This window comes from Pagrus pagrus, assembly GCF_965226575.1.
Source record: "Pagrus pagrus genome assembly, chromosome: 6".
Classification (NCBI taxonomy): domain Eukaryota; kingdom Metazoa; phylum Chordata; class Actinopteri; order Spariformes; family Sparidae; genus Pagrus; species Pagrus pagrus.
Window position 1 is genome coordinate 13,019,466 of NC_140190.1, and position 13,739 is coordinate 13,033,204.

General features: G+C 43.2%; 1 protein-coding gene across 1 annotated transcript in view; it reads left to right on the top strand.

The window, feature by feature from the left end:
- sema6bb (sema domain, transmembrane domain (TM), and cytoplasmic domain, (semaphorin) 6Bb) overlaps positions 1-13,739 on the top strand; it is a 132,413-nt gene that overhangs the window by 54,270 nt on the left and 64,404 nt on the right. The window contains exons 2-3 of the mRNA XM_084355712.1: positions 6,395-6,522; positions 7,897-8,011. Coding sequence (XP_084211838.1) covers positions 6,414-6,522; positions 7,897-8,011 — 224 coding nt within the window. The 5' untranslated portion in view covers positions 6,395-6,413. The remainder of the gene's footprint in view (positions 1-6,394; positions 6,523-7,896; positions 8,012-13,739) is intronic.

Sequence of the window (13,739 nt, forward strand, 5' to 3'; positions counted from 1 at the left end):
CGTGCCTGCGGCAAAGTAGTATTTCTTTGAACATTAATTCCTCTTAAAAAGTTATTAAGTGTTTGGATCAAGTTCAATGTCTATTGGTGGTTTTAGTGTGTCTTCCTAAAAAAAACAGAGGATGTCGGAGCTTGAAACCCTTCAGGTTGTTGTTGGCTCCCGTCCAGTATTATCTCTTTTTATGGAGCTTTATTGGAAACTGAATTGAATTGAATCAAGACGATGCTCTGGTACTACTATGTCATCTTCTACTGCCAATATAGCTTCCGCAAGGACAAACAATGCCTGAGAGAATATTTCAAATGCCATACGGATCATTGTGTAACTACGATCAATCACGGACACAATGCCAACAACCTGTTTAATTGATTAAATTGGGAGCGCAACAAGCTGTGAAAACAACACCGACATACAGTTGATATGGAAAACTTGTTAGCCACCAGTTGTCTCCAGCTGACAAAGAGCAACATTAGCATTTATTTGGAATTGCATATTGGGACATCTGGTGAATTTAAATCAAATGCTCAGTCCAATAATAGCTCTGTTTTTTGAATATCTGGCTCTTAAGCCTCTCAGTGTGTCATGAGAGCAGTGAGAGTGAACCAGGACAGTCAAGGTGCAGGCCAAACATGTGAACAATGAGCAGAAAGAGGGTAAAACACTGTATAGAACGTAAAGTGCACGATAGATCTCTGTTGGTTTATTATGTAGACTGTCTCCTTTCACATACCGGTTGTAATGCGATCCATTGTTAATCTAAAAATACTGATTTGTTCAGCTTTAATATGTGCAAAACCTGCAAATTCTATAGAGGCATCATCATTTTTGGTGAACATAAAATACAATTTGCCTTGTAGGACGCCGATAAAAGGATTTGAGTGGATATAGACCATGTTTGAATTCATTCTTCCTCTATGCAGGCTTTTTGAATCAGGACGACCAGTGTGAAAAGGGATTATATCAGACTATTGCTTTACCTCTATATAATACTTGACAGCCCCTCTGTTAAATATTTTAATCATAAATACCCCAACCACCACAGTGTCCCCATTAATGCTGGTCCATTTCATTACCATTTTCCCTATATCTAGGACATGCATAATCTTGGGTTTTTCTTTCAACCGTCCAATTTTTAGTGCAACTACCTCATGGCTGTGTAATGAAAACACACTGAGAGCGTACACATCAACAAGACAGGGGCGAGCAAGAGAGGATCCGAGGCGTAACAAGATGGTGAAACAGAAAAGGTAGAGAGACTGAGGGAAAAGAAAGCGAGAGCCGTGGCAACCTAATAAGTGACAAAAGCATTTCAGAGCATATTAGCGCCTTCGTTTGACGACGAGGTGTTTTATTTGCATGCAAAGTATCCAGACCTCAGCAGCAGAGGGTCACTATCTCTGTATAACCAGCATTCACTTCCTCTCATCTCTTCCCCGCCTTCAAACCTTTTCTTCTTCTCTTTTAAGCCTCTGTGAGTTGACTCGGTATCAGAACAGCATCAGTCCTCATTAGGGCTTTATTAAAGACACTAGACATCATTGATTGGCTGATGATTTGTTATCTAAGTTATGCGTGTTGGCCACAGTGGAGATCATTCTGCGGTGGGCGTCGATGGGGTCCAGGGAGACGCAGCACCCTCCACACCCAACTCCCTCCCACCTTTTTCGGCAGCTAAATGATCTTGTAATGGCTTTGTTTAGGAAATTACCTACCTAAACACCCACAATCAAATTGATCTGGAGCTGTGGAAACAGACAAATTAACAAGTCTGTGTAAATCCTGTTGAGGCAAATGGAGCACGGTGGTTAGTTTAGGAGTCCTGTTTCATTAAGAGGAAACAAAAACTAGTCAGAGTGGTTGGAGAGTTTGAAGTAAAATCCATGTGTTTCGTTCATTATAAAGCAAGTCAAGGCGCTATAGTAATAATGTGGATGAATTAAAGGAGATATATTTTGCTTATTTTCATTTCATTTTGTGTTACTACTAGTATAGGTTTACAAGCTTTAGTGCTCAACAGTTTTCTCATACTGTCCAGCTCTGCAGCTCTGTATTCCCCCTCCGTCTGAAACGCTCTGTTTTAGCTCCTGTCTCTTTAAGGCCCCCCTCCTGAATACCAAGTCTGCTCTGATTGGTCAGCTCACACATGTCTGAGCCAGCATCCCTAACAACAACAGAGCATTCAAATGTAAAAAAAATATGACAATGTGTGACATGGTGACGTAGTGTGATGTCACAACATCACGGAATTAAAGGTGGGACTACTGACGAGGCGTTTCAGGAGCAGTGTTTTCGGTGGGAGAGAGGAGCTTCTTGGGGTGTGGACTTTGACATTTATAACTATCAAGATCTTTTACATTCACAATAAACTGAAAGAAAGGAAAAACATAATAAATCATAATAGGTCTACTTTCAAACAATCAATCCACGGAGCAATGCGTACAGCCCATTTACAGATACTGTGCCTTTAAATAAGCTTTCAGGAATTTCATAAAGTTGTGATGTCACAACTATACCACCACCACTCTTAGCCGTGTTCCCGACATGTCAGTGGTTGCAAAAACACCAGCAGAGCTCATGTGGAAACAGGATGGATGGTGCCTGCTCAGGCCTGTGAGAGATGACTAATCAGAGCAGACTAGGCCTTTCAGGTGGGGGCCTGAAAGACACAGGAGCTAAAACATTCAGAGAGGTGAATAGAGGTGCTGCAGCACTGGATAGTTTGAGACATCCAAAATCAAAGTACTGTAGCTGAAAATCTGCCCTGAAAATAAATATGATACGGGACATTCAAAGCTCACACTGAAGTTTCTCTTAATCAGCTATCGTTAGCATTTTCCCTCCTCTGGTGTCACTTGCCATCTGTATTAACTTGGCATCGAAGTAAGACTGTTGGGATGGTGCCTGGAATCAAGCTCAATCCTTGAATATGTTTGTCACAACACTGGAAACAATAGTCCCCCCCGGTGAAAGAGCTGACACAATAATTTGCTCTTGACAGTGTCGTTTTTTGACGTTTCTTGAATCCAGGGAGCCCGCACAGTGTGTCGGCTTTGATATGACTTCAGTCACATCGAGTGTCATTTAATTTTCGCATTAGAGCAGCCCGGGGTTAAATATTTTGGATTAACGCCTCCTACAACCGTTAACATGTACAGTATATGCGACTTGTGGTGCTTCTTGTCCAGTGATAATGGCGTACTACTGTACAGCTTGTGCCATGCAGCGAGGCGTCTGAATGGACTCGGTTGCAGCCATTTGTCATAATTACAGTGATGCTTTGGGTCTGAACTATACACACACACACACACACAAACACACACACACACACACACACACACACACACACACACACACACACACACATACACACATACAATAGCTTTTATACTTGTGTGCTGTATCTACTTATTCTGCTGTCCCATGAAATTGTATAGCCCTGGGTGTATAATTATACTAATCGAATGCGTACCGCCTGACATTTATTCATACATTATTAATAGCAGAAACAATAGAATCTCTGATAGGATATACTGACTTCCTGACTTCTCATCTTCTCTCCCTCTCTCCTAATGTTGTTCACGTATCTCGCACACAATCTCTCTGTCTTTACCCCGTGACCTCCTTTCTTCTCTCGGTGACTCTTTCCCCTTCACCTCGGGTAATTTGGCTTGTGGGTGTTGAGTAATTAGCATGCCTCCCACTTTTATTCTGATGTCAGAGCAGGGAATTTGAGAAATGTCCCATAAAGATTATGTGTCCTGATAAGGTTATGTCTGGGACTCCATTAAAGAGACGGGCTGCACAATGGCTGTTTGTATCCTTCGGGGGAGAGAGAGAGTCAGAGAGAGAGAGAGAGAATACTTGAAAGAGGAAAAACTGTTTGCATATTACTACATTGAGTACATACAGTATCAATCGCTGCACTTTATTCTTTGTTTTTAGTTTCTGTTCAACTTGATTGTGTTTTTTCATTTTTAATTAAGATTAAGATAAACCAAATGATTGTCGTACCTAATTACAGTGTTTTACTGTGTTACTTATGAAATGCCACTGTTTGGCAAAATGGAGCTTATCAAGACTACACAAACAAACTGTAGACCGCAAAATCAAACCTTAGTTCACACAGTTCAAACATGTTACCACCTGATCTGGTCGTCGACATTCTGTCATATAACACATCAAAATATGTAATTTATGGCAAACTAAATGTCTCTGCAAAGCTGCATGTTAGAGCTACATATTTGGCTACCCGAATCGTTATGCTAGTGAGGCCTCCGGTGCGATCCTATCCCTCTCGGCTGCTCTGTAATCTGGCCTTGAATCACAGTGTCCTTGGTAATTATTTATCCATTTTTCTGTGTTGACAACTGTTTTTGTTGTTGTTAGCATGGCTGTTAGCTGTCCACCGGCTGTTCCATGATGCCTTGGGCTGTGTCTGTCGACCAATCAGAGGCTGTGCTTCGGACTGAGAGCCTTCATTAAGCGGTACAATATCGTCCACCGCTGGATTTGTAACGACTCTCTTTTAGCACGTTCATGCACATCAGTGGAAATATAGGTGTATAACTGACATTACAGTCTGACTTTTAGCATTTATCACATCCAATAATATGTTAATCAGTTGCAGTGCCTGCTGTTCAGTGGAGATAACTTTACCCACAACATAGAACGATATATTGCACAATGTTGTGCTTACTAACTTTGTGTTAACTTTGAGAAAGGTCAATGAAGAACTTTGTTGGCCCGCTCAGAGCTGTGACCTCGACCCCCTTCAACAGCTCTCGTATGAACTGGAGCAGCCAACATCGTTGACTAAACTCAGTCATGCTCCTGTGGCCGTATGGGAACTAATCCCTACAGCCAGTTTCCAAGATCTTGTGGAAAGCCTTTCCAGAAAGTGTAGGCTGTTACAGCAGCACATTAATGCCGATGGCTATGGAAAGAAAAGTTCAGCTTTAACGTATTCATGTAATGTTAGGGTGTCCACATGCTTTTGGTTCCAGTGTATGTAATTTTATACATTTAGAGTCTCATTTTATCGTATTATTCTCTTCAAAATCTGAAGTTTAAATATGCAACAAAATGTCATCTTGGCCAGAAAAGCTCCTAAACTCACAATGCAGTTCAGTTAACCTGAACTGAACTGAAGAAGACATGAAATGAGTGTTAGAGAGACAACAACTGACACAGGAAGGAGGAGTGCATTGTGAATAACGTACGTTCAGCCAAGTGTTTGTTTTTGCATCGTCTGACGCATTGTTCATCTGCGACCACAGTAAAATGCCATGGAGGTTTTGCATAAAGAAATACAACCTTGAGTATTCAAATTTCAGATGTTGCATGACACGTTTTGTGTCTGCGGCGGTGGTGATGGAGGGCCTCTCCACTGGATTTTCAAAACAAATTACTCGATGTTGCATTCAGCATTAAGATGACAAGATGAAAGTGGAGTTACGGGGTAAATTACGGTGTAGTCGTGAAATTTCGTGGAAAACGCAACTCCATGCCAGGTTCTTGTGGAGAGGGAAAATGTGATACATGATTACAGATCAGTCAGAGCTCAAAATAATGACAACTTGACTAAAAAACGCCTGTTTGATTCACGTTGAATTCTACCACTTACATATCGAAACGGCTAAATTGCAGTAACAGCACGCAGTTAGCGGCCAGTCTGAGGTTTTGCGGCCAACATCAATAGCAATTCTTTCAGCTTGTCTCCTGCCAGGCGGAGTGCATTTCAAGCTTGGTGCATTTTCTAGATGGATCGCAGAGGGTAACTTAATTTGGGTATCATTTGTATTTCCACATGAATCACATCCGAGACCTGCATATGCCTCTGATGAAAAACACCAACAGTTTAGCTCCGCCGTCAGAGAGGTGATTTCCATCGCTGGCGAGCGTTTAATTTAGTAAACCACCGCTTTTCTCCCTCTCTCTCTGTCTGTCTAATCTTGAATAATGCTTGATGTCTGGAGCATTACAGAGACAGATTTTCCTTTCATCTATAGGCTGTATATTGCCCTCTGTCTTGCCCAAGATGTTGCCCCTTTGCCTCCTTCTCATTTCTCTCAAATGTATCATAAGTGACGAGTTGTTTGATGTGGTCATGATGTGCCACGCGATGATCTGGCTGCAATCGGAGCCGGCCGGACACTTCTCCCTCAGTGGATGACTTAATCTCTCGCTCCGAGCAGCTATTTATCTCCCCTCACATCAGGGCGATGTGACAGAGTTGCCGTGGAAATACAAAGATAGAGTTCAGTCAAGAAAGTCAGTCAGTCGGAGACCGAGCGAGTGAATGTTTCTGTCTGTGTATGTGTTTTGTGTCTCATTTAGCAAACAACCGCTCACTCCCTTTTCTCCTCTCTTTTGTTTTTCTAAAAAATTTCCACAGAGTCCGCCGTCGTGTTGCTATGACGACCATGGCCCCTCCTTCCTTCTTCCTGCTGTGTTGCCTGCTCCGATCGGCCAGCTCGGCGTTCCCAGAGGAACCGGGGCCCCTCAACTTCATTCCCACCGAAGGTACTGACCTCCTGACTTTTCTCGCCTTCTAGCCGCCTACTCCCCTGCATGCCTCTTTCCCAGGTCGTCATGTGTGAGGTGTTGAATTGTTGGGGGAAGGGTGCGGAGGGTCAAAGTGTGGCCCCGTTGCGGTCAGACACGAAAGGGTGTTGAGTGTTGTCCAGGTCAGGAGGTGTGGGGTCGCAGAGTGAAGGACGGGGCCCTCGGATTCATGACTTTTCCCAAACACACACACACACACTCCGACCCTCAAGAGAGGCAGCTTCTTACACACTCAGACTTCGAGTCTCCATGTCAGCCTGACAGTCTCCAGCTCAGACCAGACCTTGATTGATTGCAGTTCAATAATATTGATTGATGGTTTCCCAGCTGAGTCCAGACTCTTCTCAGCGTATCAATACCAAACAGTGGAGCGTAGAGCTTGTCAGGATACTGAGAGCTACATCGGAGCGACCGCCTCAGACACGGCAGCTGCGGTTTACAACAGGTAGAAAATTATTGTGGGAAACGCAGGTTCATCTGGAGAGACAGACGAGACAAATAGAGGGAAGTGAGGAGGTGGACAGAGGTAGAATGATTCACAGTGGGCGCCGGGATGGAGTGACATAGATACAATAGGAAATAAATTGCAGGATAGAAATGAAGCAGAAGCAAAAAAAATAAAGGTGAAGAAGAATAGATGAGCTGACTACAGGGCGGGATATGAAGAAGTAATGATGGAAGGGCAGAGAGAGGATCAAAGGATAGCAGACGAAAATACTCTCAATCATCAAAGTCAAGGTCAAAGACAGACAGCCAAACTGGTTTTTCATAATAATCCATCTGATTTCTATGGAACTTTTATTCCTGATTCTCTCCTCACTTTAATTGTCTCTCTGTGCACATCTGCGGGACAAGACATGCTGAAAACGCTGCTCTACTTTTATCTTTCTCTCCCTGAAGGTTTCCCTTTCTTGATGTACAGAAGTTTTCCTCCTCCTCTGACACACTTTGAACATTTTCTTTTACCTTTTTTGATGTTTTGTTAAAATGTCACCTGTCTCTGTGTGTCATTCTCTCGGAATTATCTAAATAAGTTGACAGGACATGAAAAAACATTGACACGCTAGTCATAGTTCACACCTCCTTTATTTTCAGAAGAATAGTTGTCTCCTGTAGCTCAGCTTGTGCTCTGCTCCGTGTCTCTGTGTTGCTTACCTTGGCTCTTTCAAAAGCAGGTCTCAAACATTGCCTCGGCATCACCTTGGATACTTGTTACTACTTTCGAACTGTCAAAACAAACTAACACAAAACCATTTTGATGTACTTTAGTCAAAGACGGATGTCAGTTGTGGGATGAGCAACTGTGTGCTTCTGTCTCTCGTTCGCTGACAGTGGTGAGAAGACACCCAGTGTTCCTGGGCCGTCCCCACCGAACGTGGCTGAGACAAGAGCCTCTGCACATCCAGAGGATCCTCCAAGTAAATCGGACGCTCTACATCGGCGCCAGGTACAACACTCAAACATACCAATGAACTTAAAGTAGTAGTAGTAATAGTAAAAGCTATGTGTGTTTGGCTTTATCTCCAGTTAGAATAAGCTTTACGACATCTAGGACCTGTGAAATGTCTTAGTTTGCTTGCATCATATACAGGTTCAAATATAGCTCTGTCAGAGCCACTTCTAAGCTTTAATATCTGTTGGATCGTCGGTTATCACTACATTTGTTGCCAAGCAACATTGGACATTATTTTAGGAGTTACAGTGTCTGAGCCTCAAACCTACATTTACTAACACAACTTACCACCGGTGTTGCTGTAGAGACGTGCAGCACATGTTCCTTGATGAAGTTATGAATTATGGCAGGATTTAACAAATTAGTGACGGATCTGAAAAGTGAAGCAAATGTGGAAGTGTCTTAAACCAGCGTTCCTACTAGTGACTCCACTGGTTTCAAAAAGAAGTCTGATCGTATGTAAGCTTATGAGAAAATGTCCCTACTTATCACTTGATTCATTACCTCATTAAACAGGCCTTTAAGGAGTTTATGGTCGCAATCGTTTCATGTCTTCTTCAATGCAAGATGATGTTCATTTTGTAAAAGCAGGGGATGTTTTAGAGCACGTCATTGACAAGTTGCTACCACTGCGCGTCCTCAGATTCTGAGCTGCAGCTGCACCTACGTGCCCAGTTTATAACCAAAAAACATCCACAGATTTTAGCACATCACTTTGCAGTGACCTCTTACTGTACACAAAACAAATGGGAACAAAATCAAGGGTGAAGCTTCGGTTACACCAGAAATCTTACCATACTTTATTCTACCTACAGTAACTGTCAGGCAGCTAACGGGACAAGTTTAGCCTGTGCAGTTTATTCGAGAGATGTAATGTATTTATACTGTCTCATACAGAACTGTCCATAGAAAACACCTCTTTAATGAAGCAGTTATACGATGACAGAGTAGAGTTATATAAAAACTAGATGGTACAACATTGCTTAGCTGCAATAGCTCCCTGTCCCAGTTAGTAGATTTACTTTGCGCCTGTGAGAGAATGGACTAACTTAATGTGAAGTGATGTCTCTGCAAAATCCTAGCATTTTAAATACTGGTGGTTTAACAAACATTACATCATTTAAAGATTAAAAACCTCTTCTTTTATAATTAAACTGCTATAACTAAGATATTTAAAAGGTTCTAATCCCCAACTTGTGCTAACTGTAGTTAGATCCCTGCAGAGACCACGCAGACAAGCTTTCTCTAATGAATCTGTCACTGTCAGCTTCATTTAAAGGCAGATATATGGCAGAGTAGATGTTTTCTAGTTTCTCCATATGATGCTGGTCCCCTTGTGTCTGTCAGTCTTGTGAATGCGCCGATCGTGGACAGACAGTAGCTCTCACGGTCAGGAGGGCCAGACGAGGACGGCCTGCTCAGCTGCACCAGGTTTAGACTGCAACGCTACATCTGCTGCTCCCCCTCGAGCCATTCAGGAGCCGACCTGAAACAGACTGAGCTAACAAAAAACATTCACGTCAAGATTTACTGCCCAAGTTGTCCAAAAAATAATTTAGCTTGAAACACTAAAAAAAAAAAAAAGAAAAGACACACAGTCAGTTTCCACATATGGCGCTAGTTATTCGCAGTAGTGGCAGCCTGAAGGAAGGTTGAAGTGGTTTCCAATGAGAGACGCCACTGTGGTCCAGGAAATGACCCAGTCCCCGGCCTCCAGCTGGTCTAACCTCACTACTGAGAGTTGGTAGTAAATATATCAAACTATGTAACATGGTTCCAGCCATTCTGTCTGCACTGTGAGGGTCTAAAAGCACATAGTCTGATAAAACTGCCCGTAGACAACTACTGTGTGGCTACTGCAGTCTGCAGCCCTATTTTAAGTATAACCGGAGCCATGAATCTTCTGAGAGACACTAATTTCAATTTACAGCTTCAGAAATTCTTACAGAAGAGCAGAGGTAACCTGAGACGAATGTATCAGCCACCCGGATGAAAATGAAATGCTAGAATGACAGGCAGAAAGACGAGAGAGGCGGGGAAGGTTGATGGCATCGTGAGCGATTCGGAGAGAAAGTGTTTAAGACTTTATTAATATATTTTTTTGGAAGAGGCTATTAGTGTTTGCAGCTTACTGACAAAGAATGATCAGTCTAAACAGACACGTGTGCAAGCGCTTGTGTGAGCCCCAGACAGCCCAGCAGGGAGGCAGAGTTTTTAAATGTTTAAAGTATAAATAAGTACCTGTGTGGTGGCAGGTATGACTGCCAAAAGCTTCTACAGAGTGCACGGCCTGATAAGACGCCTCACTCATCCCCAAATCCTGTCACCATTAGCATAGCTGCTCCTCAGACTGCAAGCACTGCTAAATCCCTGCCCCAAGCACCTGCTGAGAACAGCTACCTCTCCCTGTCCTCTTCCCATCCTCACTAAATGAAAGTAAACTATGTGTTTGGCTGGTGACAGGTGGAGTAAAGCGCCTCGCTGTGTTAAGCCCCATTTCATTGCTGTCAAGATGAGCAGCTGTGGTCCTGTGGTCTTCAGCCCTCAGTCACATCCAAAGGTCTAATCCACACAAAAATAAACCAGTCGGCAAGTGTTTACCTATTGACAAGATGACCAAAGGAACGAAGCCAACTCCTTATTAACGGTTCCAATTGTGATAAAGCAGAAGGGGTTTTTGCCATCTGGGCCCGCGTGTGTGTTTACATTTTGTAGAAAAGGAAAGTGTGTTGACCGACTGCCAGGTTCGGAGGTGACTCAGTTTATTAGCCCGCAAACAGCGACCTCAGAGGTTACCGTGGGTCACAAGACGGTCACAGCGAGGTCAAATGCCTCATGGCAGACGGACGGGGAGACGCTCACTTGTGGCAAGTTGTGGAGCTCGGGAGTTAAAGCTGGCAGGCTGTTCGGCTGTGGAGCGTCTAGCAGGGAAAGTTTAGCATGCAGACGAGGACACAAACACACAGGTGAAGACACCCACGTGGACACATAGTATAGACACCGTTTCCACACTGTATAGTAGTACCATAAAGTGTACGCTCAGGACTAATCCTCACAGGATACTGTTTGGCAGTCAGTGTACAACACTGTTAATGCACTTTGCCAATTATACAAATGCTAATGATGAAATTTAGACTGCACTATTGGAAAGCTGCTGTTTTAAATGTTGGTGATTCAATAAGACTGCAGCTAATGATTCATTAACAGTCACTCTACTATTTTTTATTTTTTTTTTGGATTGATCCGTAAAGCATTTGGCATGTGGTCAGTGTGAGGAGCCGAGCTGGCAGGCAGCAGGAGTCACAGGTGCATTTCCAAAATGTACCTTAAAATGAATAAAAATGAACACAAAATAAGCCGAGAAGATGTAAAAGAAGAGGTTAACGAAACTGACTTGGGTAACTGATTACACCATTCTAATCCTCATCCCAATATATTGGGATTAAATACGTTACATCAAGATCTCTATTTGGATCCACATCAGATTGTGCTCCCTCGTAGATACAACACACCTGAATACGTCCGTGCAGTACACCCTATATCTCAATGTTAAAGAAAGTGAGATGGAAATTCTGGATCCGTCCCTTTATCTGGATGTGCACCAGAACTCAATGAGGTCCATTCTGTTTCCAAGTTTGGTAGAAATCCGTTCTGTAGGTTTTGTGTAAACCTGCTGACGAACCAACCGACAAACGGACACAGGTGAAAACACAACTTTGCAATTTTTTCTTGTTTAAAAAATGATAATTGACAGAATAGTTGCTGATTATCTTCATCACGCTAAAAAGACAAACAACCTCAGAATGCATTCAAGGTATATAAGTATATTGAATTTTGCTAATTATATATAATATAAATATAGTAATAATTTGACAAGTTGGGAATTTAATTTTAATTTGTATGGCCTATAAGGTTTTCTAATTTCAGGTTTCTCATTATTTTTAAACATTCTTGTCTCATTTTATGTATATTTTCAATTATTAAGAAGTAGCTGTCCGTGGTGTTTGTGATTTAACTCTTGTTTTGATGCAGCCTTAGGCTAAAGTATGCAGTTGTTTTCAAGTACTGTGGGTTTAACGCCTGAAGCAGGTCTCTGAACAAAACGTTGCTCTCTCTGTGAATTAAGTGAGAAGTGCAGGATTTCACTACGCCCACTTTTCACTTTGGAGAACATTGCATATTCACTCCTTTTTAATTTAGCATGTCATATCAAACTGGGACACGGCTACTAACTCAGTTACATATTTGCAGACACCCAGTTACACAGAGACGTGCCACAGAGTTCTCGTCAGCACAAATGTCAGGATAACTCGGTGGTCAGCTCAAATTTTTCCATCCCAGCTTCATCCAGTGGAGCAGCTCAGAGGGGCTCAGCGCCGCTCACACTAAACCACAGTACAGCTGCTAGCGGGGAGAAGAAGTGTAGGCGAACTGAAACGAAAAATAGGAGAACTCGTCGGATTAAGACGTCTTGACCTTGAGTCTGCGGTCGTTCGGCAGGGCAAGAGGAGAAAGTTCACGAGCCGGTCGGGTCTGAAACGCAGGAAACGTTGACGGCTTCTCCTGATTCTTTGTTGACTTTGCATTAGCCGGGTCAAAAAGGGGTCGGAGGCGTTTACAAAATAACAGCTCAGGCACGCGTAAATCCTACACACATATCCACACACAAGGCCATACAAAGAGAAGGAAATCTGAGACTTTTCTATCTGCTGGTTCGAAGTTACGACCAAATAAAAAGAGTCGAGCTGATTCAAGGCCGTGTGCACATCCTGCAACACAAAGAATAACGAAATCTTTACACTGCTCACGTTACTAAGTGCTCTGAATTGTAACCTTTCTACCGAATGTGGCACACATTATATCCACTAACACACATATCAACAAAGAAAAACATACAGGCCACAGGCTTTGCATCATTCAAACAACCTGGAAGGCAAGAGAGGAGATGGAGAGAGTAGGAGAAGCAGCAGCATAAATAATTCCCCCTCCTCTGCACTATCAGAGTCAACAGTGCTGGCTGCCAGCCACTCTGACTAGGAGGCCTGGTGCTATATTCATTATGTTAATGCTGAGACAACGCTGAAGCAGCCTGGATGAGATTACGCCTCACACTCTGGCCCACTCCAGTGTTTGAAGAACGCTTAAACTCTGACCTGTTAAGCAGGGACGCAGCGCGCGAGTGTTGGGTGATTTCGCACTTCTACGCCACTTAGTCGTCGTCCTGTTCCGCGAGGGTCGAGTAAGAGCGAGGAATCTTTTTAACGCAGCAGCGGGAAGTGAGGATGAATTATTCAGGAAAAGTGGAGTAACCTGATGGCCTACCTTTGCTCTCATCACGCACAGTCCTCACCGAAAAAACAGATGCAAATACACATTGATACACAAACTCAGGTGGTGTAAATACTCACAGGAGCGGCAGGAGCTTGTTCACAGACGGTGGCCCCTCCCTCTGCCGGAGAAAAAGGAGAAACCAAGAGAACATGCTGCACAGATGGGAGGCAGAGCCGGATCAGAGATGGGATCGATAGTGCTGCAATAACACGGCTATGGCAGATTTACAGATTAGCCCTTTCAGAGCTGGGCCCTCTGCTTAGATGAGGCCCGAGCTTCAGATACATCCCAGCAGATCCGGAGGCCTTGATCAATATGCAAACGTCAGCTTCCAGCTCCTGAGCCCAACTCTCATTTAGTTGGCATTTTCACAGGAACATCCAAGGTTACT